At 38.3% G+C, this 15,150-nt stretch overlaps 1 protein-coding gene across 4 annotated transcripts in view; it reads right to left on the bottom strand.

The window, feature by feature from the left end:
• Positions 1-15,150, bottom strand: part of LOC126337850 (uncharacterized) — a 152,543-nt gene that overhangs the window by 41,819 nt on the left and 95,574 nt on the right. For all 4 annotated transcript variants that reach the window (XM_050001503.1, XM_050001505.1, XM_050001506.1 and 1 more), the window contains exons 10-11: positions 10,699-10,850; positions 1,192-1,347 (exon numbers count right to left, since the gene is read on the bottom strand). In XM_050001503.1, coding sequence (XP_049857460.1) covers positions 1,192-1,347; positions 10,699-10,850 — 308 coding nt within the window. The remainder of the gene's footprint in view (positions 1-1,191; positions 1,348-10,698; positions 10,851-15,150) is intronic.

Consider the following 15,150-nt stretch of genomic DNA (forward strand, 5'->3'; position numbering starts at 1 on the left):
ACAACTTCTTTGCCTCTGTACTTCCGCCTCGACTGACATCTCTGCCCTTACTCTTTGCCTAAATATGTCTGCTTGTGACTGTGTATGTGCGGATGGATATGTGTGCGTGTGTGTGTGCGCGAGTGTACACCTGTCTCTTTTTTCCCCTAAGGGAAGTCTTTCCGCTCCCGGGATTGGAATGACTCCTTACCCTCTCCCTTAAAACCCACATCCTTTCGTCTTTCCCTCTCCTTCCTGAAGAAGCAACCATCGGTTGCGAAAGCTAGTAATTCTGTGTGTGTTTGTGTGTTTTGTTCATGTGCCTGTCTGCCGGCGCTTTCCCGCTTGGTAAGTCTTGGAATCTTTGTTTTTAATATATTTTTCCCATGTAGAAGTTTCTTTCTATTTTATTTATTCCTTGTTACTATTACAAAAATAAAAAATACTGATATAATATTTCTAACATCATTATATGTTCATGGCTCAATCTCACAATAAATGTAGGTCATTTGCCACTTGCAAGTTAATTCCAGTACCTAAAGATGAGGACACAGTAGATAATTACTCTACGTGTAAAAGAGTGACTTTCAGCCAGTGTTCCATATGGTAGAAAGCTGCATGATCTTCAAGTGATGGATTAGACCCACTGATGAGATCTTGTTAAAAAGGAGAAATGTATCTGAGTGTATAAATAAAAATGTTTTATGTTAACTACTTAAGTTGGAGCCACACCAAAGAACAGTAAAATCTTAGTGTGAAAATGATAACAGTTTTACAACTGGAAATGCTAAAAAAAATTACATTTTATGGCTATGATATTTTAAATAACAGCTTCTAAAACATTATTTCAGCTAATTTCAGGAAATCATCAAGAATTACATGGTCTTTCTAGTGTCAGCAAATGAATGTGTGTCAATGATAAAAATGATACTTATTATAGCACATAACAGCTTTTCCAGGAATCAGGAAATATGCCTTGAGTCACTGACTGATCACACAGATGTCTCAAGGAGGTAGGGGCAGGAAAGGATTCCCTGTCTAGTCAGATGAAATTTTAGCAATTTACCTGTACATTTCATTATCAGAAAACATTATTGATTTACTGTAATCTAATGGTGTTTATGGCCTTTTGGAACTTCTTTATCAAATCTTGTGTTATCAATAAATAGCTAAAAATAGATTTAAAGGCAAGAACTATATTTTGCACCATACCTAAACCTTCTGCAGAAACAACATCAGACAGTAAATTGAAACTTTTAGCAAGCTCATATATTGGATTGTTCTCCCCGTGGATCCATTGTGCTCCAGCTTCTAGGTAACTGTCACCAACTGGCACAGAACAGATTCTGCCACCAGCATACTCTTGTGCTGTAAAGAACAGTGCCCAAACAGAAATGTATAAAACACATTTTACATGTAACAGGAAAATATAATTTTTTAGTAGAATATACAGTTATGAATGTAAAATCAGGTTACCAGCTTGATTTCATACAGAAGCTGAAACTGAAACCTAGTTTTTCTTTTCCATATTCTTTTCTCTGGACTGTATGTTTCTGGTTAATTGTGACTTATGCGGCCAGCTCTTGTAATATCAGTGACCTAAACCAACATTAATTTAGTAGTTATCAATTTAACATTGTATGGAAAGAGCCATGCACCAGGGAAATTCATTCTTGATTCTGAAGTCTATGCATATATGCTAGGCTCACACACGTTAGTCAACATTATTTTCCTTGCTGATGATCATGACAAGCATCCTCCAAAATTGAGCTACAGAGATCTGTTTACCCACTTGGAACAATGACTGTACACTACAATGACAGGGGAAGAAAAAGGATTTGTGGTTGTATGGCAAAGATCAGAAGCAGTAGAAGAAAGAGCACACTGTATAATCTCAAATGCAAAATGACATATGATTGCAGAAAGGATATCAAGAAGAAAGTAACTAACTTTTTGTTGAAAGTAGGCAATAATTAGAAGGACTCTGGATTCACACTCTATAAAAAATAACAAAGTTTATATCATTGTGGCTATTTATATGGTAGCAAAAACGGAATACAAAAAATGAAGACAAATCCCAGTCAGGGAACCTGAAATAACATTTTTAAAAGAAGTTAATAGTGCTAAAATTCTACACTGCATGAGAAGCAAGACAATTTGATGAAAACTGAAGATCTTCACCATGAATGATAAAAGAAAACTATAGATAATGACGGTATCAACACACTTTACAAATGGAAGATCATGACTTGCCAAAGTTTGCTCTAATGTATCAACCAAAGGGAGGAAAACCATGGGGTCTCCAAGTACAATGAGAGTTGATGACCACAATGTTGAGTGACCTAAAGATGCAACAACAACAATCCAGGTACAAAATGAAGCAATGGTCTAGAACAGAGAATAGTGAATAATCTGTAATTGATACAATGATGAATTTAACAGTTCATAATTATATAACTACAGCTATTCTTTATTTTTGTACATACTAGAAGACTAAAGTTATCAATTAATTTAATGAATCATACGTGGTTAATTGCTGCCATTCACTGTTTACTTATAGGGTTGCAGTATTTCCTACTTTTTTTCTGCTTACTTTCTCCCAACAGTTATTTTCACACATAAATTACCTCTTAGTTACAGCTGGAGACATGATTCATTATCTGTAAAATTAAGTTAAGGATGTATAAGTTTGTAAATCTATGAAGATTAATTTCATTTCGTTAACTACAATGGAGTGAATTATCAGCTATTTATATTTGGTAATGTATTTCTTCAACTGCCTGAGATTTATTTTTATTGCTTGTCACAAACAGCATTAAAGAGTATACATACTGACATATCAGCACAAGGACTAGGTTTTGTGAATACTTGCATACATGAAACTTGACCATTACAACTTCTTAACATCATTTCACCTTATTTTTTTACTTTTAACTGCATCTTTCGACAGAATTATCCCATCAGAAAGGATGTACATAAACTGCTCATCCTAACATTCTATGTCTACTTGATCTGGCGTTACTTTTGGAGTAACTCCTCATTAGTCTTATATTTCCAGCCCTTTCCTCTCTTTTGTCAGTTAAAGACACCTTTACCTGCAAAAACAAATTTTTCTATTTTTTACAGCCTGTGCTTCTATCACTGTGGCTAGATAGGTAGAATATTGTTCTCTGAGTACTTATCACAATGTTTTATTATTTAACATTCATGGACCTTCATTGGAGAATTAAAATATAGTATATACTGTTCAGATATAATTTTTAGGAGCCAGACCCAGAAAAAACACCATTGCATTATAAGAATCACAAATGATATCAAAGATTACTCTTATCCTTTCAATGGCTTTGTGAGAGCACTAGTGCAAAGTAACAGCAATGTTTCAAGGCTGAAAATGGTGTTCTCTATTATGTACCATTACGATAAGTAGGGTGATATAAGCTAGCAAATATATCACGCCTTATGACTGATATTTCATGTATTCTGATTATTAATGCTGTGTTTCAATTTTTATGGACAAGGTTTCCACTCTGAACTGAGTGGGGCATGACTGGTGAGCTGTAGGGTGTAAATCATCACACCTGTCTAAACACCTTCTGCTGGTAATTGTCAAGTTAGCTTCAAAACTCCCCTACCACTGCTATAGGGTAAAAGGCACTTGCAAGAATCTGTTTAGAATAATTATGAGATTTTTCTGGAAAATATGTGAAATTCAGTGATGAGTTAGTGCTCATTTCAGTTCATAGATGTATTAACTTGATGATTACAGATATGTAATCTGGTTTGTGAAGCTGAAGGGAAAAACATAACAATTGTTGAAGTATTTCCTTGTTGTCAACCTACATGTACTAGAGACAACCATGAATGAAAGATAGTTTGCTGGAGTTGCATCAATTATTCGTGAAGTATCTCATAAATTTGTAAAAATTATGCCTTATACTGAACTAGAAAAATAATATGTTGTTGTTGTTGTCTTCAGTCCTGAGACTGGTTTGATGCAGCTCTCCATGCTACTCTATCCTGTGCAAGCTTCTTCATCTCCCAGTACCTACTGCAACCTACATCCTTCTGAATCTGTTTAATGTATTCATCTCTTGGTCTCCCTCTATGATTTTTACCCTCCACGCTGCCCTCCAATGCTAAATTTGTGATCTCTTGATGCCTCAAAACATGGCCTACTAACCGATCCCTTCTTCTAGTCAAGTTGTGCCACAAACTTCTCTTCTCCCCAATCCTATTCAATACCTCCTCATTAGTTACGTGATCTATCCACCTTATCTTCAGCATTCTTCTGTAGCACCACATTTCGAAAGCTTCTATTCTCTTCTTGTCCAAACTAGTTATTGTCCATGTTTCACTTCCATACATGGCTACACTCCAAACAAATACTTTCAGAAACGACTTCCTGATACATAAATCTATATTCGATGTTAACAAATTTAACAAATTTCTCTTCTTCAGAAACGGTTTCCTGGCCATTGCCAGTCTACATTTTATATCCTCTCTACTTCGACCATCATCAGTTATTTTACTTCCTAAATAGCAAAACTACTTTACTACTTTAAGTGTCTCATTTCCTAATCTAATTCCCTCAGCATCACCCGATTTAATTTGATTACATTCCATTATCCTCGTTTTGCTTTTGTTGATGTTCATCTTATATCCTCCTTTCAAGACACTGTCCATTCCGTTCAACTGCTCTTCCAAGTCCTTTGCCGTCTCTGACAGAATTACAATGTCATCGGCGAACCTCAAAGCTTTTACTTCTTCTCCATGAATTTTAATACCTACTCCAAATTTTTCTTTTGTTTCCTTTACTGCTTGCTCAATATACAAATTGAATAACATTGGGGAGAGACTATAACCCTGTCTCACTTCTTTCCCAACCACTGCTACCCTTTCATGCCCCTCGACTCTAATAACTGCCATCTGGTTTCTGTACAAATTGTAAATAGATTTCGATCCCTGTATTTTATCCCTGCCACTTTCAGAATTTGAAAGAAAGTATTCCAGTCAACATTGTCAAAAGCTTTCTCTAAGTCTACAAATGCTAGAAACATAGGTTTGCCTTTTCTTAATCTTTCTTCTAAGATAAGTCGTAAGCTCAGTATTGCCACACGTGTTCCAACATTTCTACAAAACCCAAACTGATCCTCCCCGAGGTCCGCATCTACCAGTTTTTCCATTCGTCTGTAAATAATGCATGTTAGTATTTTGCAGCTGTGACTTATTAAACTGATAGTTCGGTAATTTTCACATCTGTCAGCACCTGCTTTCTGTGGGATTGGAATTATTATATTCTTCTTGAAGTCTGAGGGTATTTCGCCTGTCTCATACATCTTGCTTACCAGCTGGTAGAGTTTTGTCAGGACTGGCTCTCCCAAGGCTGTCTGTAGTTCTAATGGAATGTTGTCTACTCCTGGGGAATTGTTTCGACTTAGGTCTTTCAGTGCTCTGTCAAACTCTTCACGCAGTATCTTATCTCCCATTTCGTCTTCATCTACATCCTCTTCCATTTCCATAATATTGTCCTCAAGTACATCGCCCTTGCATAAACCTTCTATATACTCCTTCCACCTTTCTGCCTTCCCTTCTTTGCTTAGAACTGGGTTGCCATCTGAGCTCTTGATATTCATACACGTGGTTCTCTTCTCTCCAAAGGTCTCTTTAATTTTCCTGTAGGCAGTATCTATCTTACCCCTAGTGAGATAAGCTTCTACATCCTTACATTTGTCTTCTAGCCATCCCAGCTTAGCCATTTTGTACTTCCTGTCGATCTCATTTTTGAGACGTTTGTATTCCTTTTTGCCTGCTTCATTTACTGCATTTTTATTTTTTCTCATTTCATCAATTACATTCAATATTTCTTCTGTTACCCAAGGATTTCTAGCAGCCCTCGTCTTTTTACCTACATGATCCTCTGCTGCCTTCACTACTTCATCCCTCAGAGCTACCCATTCTTCTTCTACTGTACTTCTTTCCCCCTTTGCTGTCAATTGTTCCCTTATGCTCTCCCTGAAACTCTGTACAACCTCTGGTTTAGTCAGTTTATCCAGGTCCCATCTCCTTAAATTCCCACCTTTTTGCAGTTTCTTCAGTTTTAATCTACAGGTCATAACCAATACATTGTGGTCAGAGTCCACATCTGCCCCTGGAAATGTCCTACAATTTAAAACCTGATTCCTAAATCTCTGTCTTACCATTATATAATCTATCTGATACCTTTTAGTATCTCCAGGATTCTTCCATGTATACAACCTTCTTTTATGATTCTTGAACCAAGTGTTAGCTATGATTAAGTTATGCTCTGTGCAAAATTCTACCAGACAGCTTCCTCTTTCATTTCTTAGCCCCAATCTATAACCACCTACTATGTTTCCTTCTCTCCCTTTTCCTACTGACGAATTCCAGTCACCCATGACTATTAAATTTTCGTCTCCCTTCATTACCTGAATAATTTCTTTTATCTCATCATACATTTCATCAATTTCTTCATCATCTGCAGAGCTAGTTGGCACATAAACTTGTACTACTGTAGTAGGCATGAGCTTTGTGTCTATCTTGGCCACAATAATGCGTTCACTAAGCTGTTTGTAGTAGCTTACCTGCACTCTTATTTTGTTATTCATTATTAAACCTACTCCTGCATTACCCCTATTTGATTTTGTATTTACAACCCTGTATTCACCTGACCACCACTCTTGTTCCTCCTGCCACAGAACTTCACTAATTCCCACTATATGTAACTTTAACCTATCCATTTCCCTTTTTAAATTTTCTAACCTACCTGCCCGATTAATGGATATGACATTCCATGCTTCGATCTGTAGAACGCCAGTTTTCTTTCTCCTGATAACGGCATCCTCTTGAGTAGCCCCCGGCCGGAGATCTGAATGGGGGACTACTTTATCTCTGGAATATTTTACCCAAGAGGACGCCATCATCAGTTAACCATACAGTAAAGCTGCATGTCCTCGGGAAAAATTATGGCTATAGTTTCCCCTTGCTTTCAGCCGTTCGCAGTACCAGCACAGCAAGGCCGTTTTGGTTAAAGTTGCAAGGCCAGATCAGTCAATCATCCAGACTGTTGCCCCTGCAACTACTGAAAAGGCTGCTGCCCCTCTTCAGGAACCACATGTTTGCCTAGCCTCTCAACAGATACCCCTCCGTTGCGCTTTTACCTACGGTACGGCCATCTGTATCGCTGAGGCACGCAAGCCTCCCCACCAATGGCAAGGTCCATGGTTCATGGGGGGGAAAAATAATATAAGCATCTTCAAATCTGACTTCCTTCATTTGACTCATAGTAAATTAAATACAGAGTTTTCAGTAGTAAAAGTCTCACAGATCTTTGCAATAGTATGAAATATTGCTCCTACAGGCATCACTTTAAAAGTTCCCTTCTCTCACTACAACTCATCTGTCCCCAAAACCATCTTCAAACTACAAACTGACCAACCCTTGACCCTTGCTCACCTTGTTTTTGACCTGTAAGCTGCCTTCACTAACTACCAATTCCAACATCTGTTGGCTCTATTAAAAATCATTCACCTTTCAGTCCTTTGATCTTCTAGCACACTTTGTGTAACTCTTCTTGAAGACAGCTGCAAACTGGAACAAAATGCCCCAAACCACCACCACAAACTATCTACCCTGTTAGTCAAATATCTCTTAAGTGGTAGTGTTATGTTCCTCTTTTCCTCTCTTGCATTTATCATCCACTACGTCCCCCTAACACCCCTTCCCTTCTCTTCCCTAATCAACAAGTCTAGCCAGGTCTTCAAGTTTAACCTCCCAAACACAAAACATCCCCCACCCAAGCTCGGCCATAGCCATAATCAAACTCAAATACTTCCTTTCCTACACCTCTCAACCATTCTTTCCAAATGCCTAACCTTCACTTCAACAACAAAATTCAATCACAATGTCATTACCAAAGATCTTGCCTCTTTCAGTATCTTTGTCAGTGCCAATACTAAACCTCCTATACCTATGACCTCAAATGAAAGTACCTCTTCACCAACTAATTCCAAACCATGCTAAAAGAGTGAGCATCAAACTCTGCCTAGAGCAGTTACAACCCATATCCCAAAATACAGTAAAGAACTACTGTAGCCACTGCGGGAATGTGATAGGTTACTATCGCAAAATCAAACACTTCCACTTTATATTTTGATACAGATGTATATTTAAGTACAAGCATCTACATGTGTAAATACAATAAGTCACATAAACAGACTGAATCAACTCAAACTTTTTGTCCAAAGAACTCATGAGAGGAGAGAGACTCCTTGTTTGTGGGCTATGTTTATATCAACGCCACAGCACCATATCCAGTAGACCACCACTTCCAATGCATCATGCAGTGGCTTCCCATGCTACGTAAAAGACACCAATCACTTCCTGGAACAACTCAAATCCATTACCACCCTCATCCCACCTACAACCCTCCTTTTCACTGTTGATGTGACCTTGTTCTACACCAGCATGCCATATATATATATGCCCTCTCAGTCTTAGAACATTACCTCTGCGACCTGAAAGACAACCTAAAACCTCATTTACCTTAGCCAACTTCATCCTTTTTTGTTACTGCTTTACATCTGAAGCCAAGCCACAAACAAACCAGGAAATACATTAACCACTAGGTAAAACAGTATGGCCCCATCCTAAGCCAACCTTTCATGAGCCACATCAAAGAAGCATTCTCAAGACCCATGAGATGGACCCCCTGACTTAGCACAAATTTATCAATGGCATTTTTGTGGTATGAACTTACACTTTCTGTAAAAGCTTAATTCCTTCTCCCAACACAAATTAACATGCTCCATTTCAGACCCAAAGCCAACTTCCTTGGCATTCATCTTCATCTCAGTACTGCTCACATCCACACCTGTTTGTTTAAAACAAAACCATAAACAACAGTAACTCAATTTTGACAGCTGTCACCCATTCCACATCAAATACTCCTTATATCTTAGCCATCTGTGGCAAACTTATCTGTTCCACCAACAAACCCTCTACAGCTATACTGACAAGCTCTTCCAGTCTTTCCTATCCTGCAGCTGCCCCCCCCCCTCCGGTAGCTGAGTGGTCAGTGCAACATCCTAAGGGCCCGGGTTCAATTCCCGCCTAGGTCGGAGATTTCCTCCGCTCAGGGACTGGATGTTGTGTTGTCCTACTCATCATCATTTCATTCCCATCGATGCGCAAGTTGCCAAAATGGCGTCAAATCGAAAGACTTGCATCAGGCGAGCGGTCTACCCGACGGGAGGCCCTCGTCACACGCCATTATTATTATTATTATTATTATTATTATTATTATTATTATTATTATCCTGCAACTACCTCACAGACCTTGTCAAAAAACTGCCAGGGATTTTCTCCTTCACCCTCCACCAAATACAGCTCCCACTTTCAAAACACTTATTAGCAACACCCTTGTCGCACAATGTGATGCTGGCCTCATATGCCTAAGAACATTACTCAGTTAAGGCCACGACTTTCTCGAGTCAAGTCCTGAAATGAGATCAACTCTTTCTGATAACCTTCAGACACCATCCATTGTTGGCTTTCATTGTCATCCTAACCTTTGGAACATTTTTGTATAACCGTATTCCCAGACCTTAATCCCTACTTTAAGGTTCTTAGTTCTGCAGTCAATCCTGTTGCAAAACCTGGCCCATGAACCCACTCACTACCACTTACTCTAGCCCCATCATTAGCAAATCCCATGACATGAAAGGCGGGGCAACATCTGAAATCACACATTTTGCTTATCAATTGGCATGTGGTCAGTGCACAGCAGGTTTTTTTAAAAAAATTTATAGGGTAGAACCTTCATCAAACAGGCTGAGCACATGAATGGCCATAATAACTGTCTTGAAGACTTACTTATTCAGAAATTTATTTTACTTTGTTATTTTTCATTTTTTTTTCCCTTCATGCTCTCCACTCACTGCTTCCCCACCCTCCCTCCTCCCACTACTCTCTCTCTCTCTCTCTCTCTCTCTCTCTCTCTCTCTCTCACACACACACACACACACACACACACACACACACACAACTTTTGATTTTCTCCAGTTCCTTTTTTTGCTTTCCTTCAAGTTCTTAATTCCATTATACTCCCAAGTTCTGATTTCTCTTCCTCTCACTCTTTTTTTATCTCTCACTCTTTTTTACCTCTCACTCCGTCTTTCATCATGTCTGGGATGAGGCTGGCATAATGCTTACCATAGCATTATGTTAGAAATTCCACTCTCTCTGATGTCACCCCTTTGTCCTCACAACATACGTGTTTTTCTCTACCTGATGTGTGGGTGATCTGCCCCTCTTTTCAAATCTTCCTCCCTGAGTGAGGACCTATCAGTTGCGAAAGCTGGAATAATTGCTTCTACTTTTATATGTGGCTATCGGCAGCACTAAAAATTTCACTACCTGCTTTTTAATCTTCCAAAATTTATCCCTCTTTCCTACCCAAGGAAGGAGCTATCTATTCTGAAAACTGGGATGTTTGTTTCAGGTTTTACATGTGTCCATTGTCAGTACTAAGAATTCCATTTCCTAAAGATAAACACAGGTCAGCCATTCTACCAGCTAGCAGTTTTTTCTTGTATGAAGTGTGCTGACCACATCTATCCAAGGTAAGTTCATTGTTCTACTTCTTTCTCATTTCAAACTACGGTATTTGTTTTGACTAAGAGGCTAAACATAGGTACTTACCCTCCAATATCACAATATCTTGAATCCCACCTTCAATCAGACTTTTTGCAGCTGCAAGACCAGAAATTCCTGCACCAACAATAGCTACTTTGTGAAAGTGTGACTCATTTTTAGGAAATTGTGTCAGGTGCTGATTTTCAGTGTCTTCAAATCTGAAAGTTGCAAATATATGCATTTTGATGAAACAACTTTGTTATGTATTTCAGTCATTGCACTTAAATATAATTATGGAACATAAAATATCAGTAAACAGAAATAGGATAACTGAGGAAGATGAAAATTTCTGCTAAATGATGTTATGTAAACACTGAAAAGCTCCTACAGATTACAGGTAATACTACAAATTTACCATTTTAATCTCTTCTTAGGTGAATTATCTAGAACTGATACAATGTTCATAGTTAGATGAGCACAGGGAATAATGCAAGAATCCCTGACAAAAATAATATAACAGGGTACTTCACAAGGCTCTATATTAGGCCTAGTCATGTTTCTTTCCCATGAGAATGATTTATCAGTAAATATCAGGTCTCCATCAGCTTTGTCTGAAGATGATTTTTCTGGGTTAATTGAAAATCAGAATGCAGAATATATTCCTGAAATGATAATCGATCAGTATTCTCAGTAGCTTAGAAACTCAGCTTATGGACGGAATGTGAGCATTTCTAAAACCTACATGATGCAGCTTAGAACCAAAAAATTAAAAATTGTACACATTAACATGTAGAAGAAACTGACTTAGTCAGATCCTTAGGTTAATTTAGATGAAGATTTTAGCTAGCACAAACACAGTGAGAACATAGAAACCTAATTAACCAGCTTTGCATTTGCATTGCACATACTGCCAACTGCACCTGACCTGACCATATGGCAAGTATCCATATGATGGTTACTCCAAATCTGCAATCCGATATGGTATTGCTGTCTTGGGAAAGCTCAACTACTACAGTATAAACACTAGCAATTAACTAAAAAATCATTCATTCACAGATTATATTAAAGCTTTTGCCAGAGTGGTCAGATATGAAATGTACTACAAAATATAAGGGCAGTCAAATGAAAACAACACCCACCACAATGAGACCATGGAATGGTTTCACTGGAAAATTATCACCAAACACATTAAGACATTTATCCCAGTGGGAGATGAGATGATCAACTGCTGTTTTGTACAATGCAGTTGGCCACTGACAGATCCACAGCCACATCCACTCCTGCATTTCCTTGTCTGATTGAAACTGACAGGTCAATAAAGACATGAAAATCACATGGTAAAAGATTTGGGTTGTATGGAGGATGTTACAGCATTTCCCAACCAAATCACTTAAGCATAGCCTTTGTACCACTGGTAGTGTGAGGGTGGGTATTGTTGCACAACATGATGACTGTCCAACAGCATTCATGGGTGTTTTATTTTTATGTCACAGTTTCTGCAAGTGTCTTTGTAGCAATGCACAGTGGTTGTGGTTGATGAGCAGAGGGCCCCTACAGTTGAAGAAGAAAGTCATCATGACCTACCCGGAACTTGTGTGAATAGCTTTGGCTTTTCCATTTGCCCTCAGGCTGTTGGAATGCTGCCAGACAGAATCAGTCTGGTCATTGAACAGAATTATCCTGTTGTGTGGTGATGCCCACCCCCATGCTGCCAACCAGACAAACACTAAGCTTTAGTGATTTGGTTGAGAAATACTGCAACAGCCTCTGTACAGCCTGGATCTGTCACCATGTGATTTTCACATCTTTGCCAACCTGCAGAAAGACATGTCTGGGTGACAGTTTTTGTCATATGGAGAAGTGCAAGCGTGGGTACAGTTGTGGGTCCATCAGCAGCCAACCACATTCTACGAAACAGGAACTGATCATCTCATTTCCCAGTGGAATAAATTTCTTAATGTATGTGGTGATTACTTTTGAATGGAACCATTCCATGGTCCCATTATTGTGGGTGTTTGGTTTTCATTTGACTACCCCTCGTATCTTAAACACACCACTTACAAGTTTCTAAAAATGCTGAAAACTGTGTATTAAATCATGTGTACATATGCAAAGAGTAGGGGAATAATTGTATGGAAGACAATATAAGGTCTTAATTTTGTGAATAAACAAGTGAAACACATGGATTTTGCAATTAGCTGATTTTATGACACATTCTACACTAGCATGGCAAAGACAAACTTGGTACTGTCAGTTTACTCCCTAAACCGAATAAAAATCATTAGCACAAAACCAGTATTTCATTTGAGCAATTACAACTTCTCTGTACAGTTGAAAGTCAGATATTGTTGGTCATGATTACTTACTACATGTCCACTGACTTAGGTAAAAGATGGTTGCTTTTATAATCAGAAAAACCGTCATATGCCAATAAAATATGTTATCATCAAACAAGGGGTACTGAATATCACAATTTCAACACTATGAGGTTTCTCTTGGCTGTCCAAACTATCATGTGATACATAAATGTTGATGATTCAAGTCAACTTATTGAAAACAGCCAATAAGACACTTCCATTGTTTTACCAAATATCAGATTACAACTGACACAGCTCTGGACACATTAAGATATTACTACTTCTCATTATACTTCAGTATTACTACCCAAGACCTTCACACAATGTCTGTACTGAACTGAAACATGCACAAATTATTATATATATGTTTACTACATTATTCTCTCAACAATGTACTTCTATTTTTTTTTTAATGTAGCAAAAGGATAAAAGGATAGTTGTTACTTACCATATAGCACAGATGGTGAGTCACAGATAGGCACAACAAAAAGACTATCAGATAGTGAGCTATCAGCACAACAAGGCTGGCTTCAGCTGCCACAGACTGAGGTCATGTGTGTGCGAGTTGTGCTTGCGTGACTGTGTGTGTGTGTGTGTGTGTGTGTGTGTGTGTGTGTGTGTGTGTGTGTGTGTGTGTAGGTTGTTGGCTGAAAGCTAACTTCCTGACAGTGTTTTTGTTGTGCCTATCTGTGACTCAGCAACTCTGCTATATGTTGAGTAGCAACAATCCTTTTCATAATATTGTTACATTCCATCCTGAATTTTTTAATGTAGCAAAATATTAGTAGTCAACACACTGTTAGAATTAAGCTCCTGGGAAGCCACCATACATCTACAATTCTATGTTATAAGTATATAATATGTTGACTCACACTTGTGACATCACACAAGCTGTGACACAATTAGGTTGGGGTAGCTGTTGTATAAAGCCCAGGCTGCAAATCAACTCGTCTCATGTTGATTCCACACAGGTGCAGGATGACATCACATCATCCTGAATCCAAGTCACACTCTCAGATAAATGGTTAAGTAATACTTCTGAGCAAATATCACACAATTATGAGATCATGCACGAATAGCAATGAATGGGGAAGGATAAATGATGACTAATTTCATCATTATTATTAATAGTGCATTCTTTATGCAATGAGACTTTTCTGACACACACATTCCAAAATATTTAAGCACATCATTTCTAGTTAATGTGGAAAAGAAGACATGCACAGGAAGGTAACTAGGGAAAATGGGCATCATTTCTCAAGCTTTTGGTGCTTTTAAGAAAATCAATTTAAGGAATTTCTGTATGGTAAAGAATGATATACATTAAGGTAACAGAAAATACTATACCGAGAAATTTAAAGAAAAGAAAAAGCAAACAAAGAAATACTTAAGAAAATGAAAAGGAAACGAATATAATACACGCAGAATCATTAAGAAAAGAAAGAGAATACATTATAAAGATAGAGAAAGAAAGCATGGACCAAAACAAACAGAAATGGTAGGAAAAGGAAAGATGTGAAAGAGAGTTAGTTAAGAAGAAAGGGGAAATAAATTACTATTAAGCGAAACCCAAATGGATGGTAAGAGACAAATACATGTTCCAAAGCCAGTTCCTGTCCCTAGAATATGGGAGCACTAGTGTTAGATGGAGAATGCAGGTTTCTGCTGTCATATTCCAGAACATACTCACTGACTGGACAGAGGCAGCTTATCTGCAAGTATTACGTTTTACTGATAAATGAGTGGTAGTCATTTACTCACAGAATTTATAAAGCACTTGGGCCATGACCAGGATTTTAAATCCAAGTTTAAACACCCAAAAGTTACCCTTTGGCCACACTGATTTCTGATAAGTATGTGGAACATATTATGACAGCTGCCACCCATTCCATATCAAACGGTCCCTTCCCTACAGCGAGGCCTTCGTGGCAAACGAATCTGCTCCAGTCCTGAATCCCTCGACCATTACACCAACAACCTGAAAACAGCTTTCGCATCCCGCAACAACCCTCCCAACCTGGTACAGAAGCAGATAACCAGAGCCACTTCCTCATCCCCTCAAACCCAGAACCTCTCACAGAAGAACCCCAAAAGTGCCCCACTTGTGACAGAATACTTCCCGGGACTGGATCAGACCTTGAATGTGGCTCTCCAGCAGGGA

This window comes from Schistocerca gregaria, chromosome 1, assembly GCF_023897955.1.
Source record: "Schistocerca gregaria isolate iqSchGreg1 chromosome 1, iqSchGreg1.2, whole genome shotgun sequence".
Lineage (NCBI taxonomy): Eukaryota > Metazoa > Arthropoda > Insecta > Orthoptera > Acrididae > Schistocerca > Schistocerca gregaria.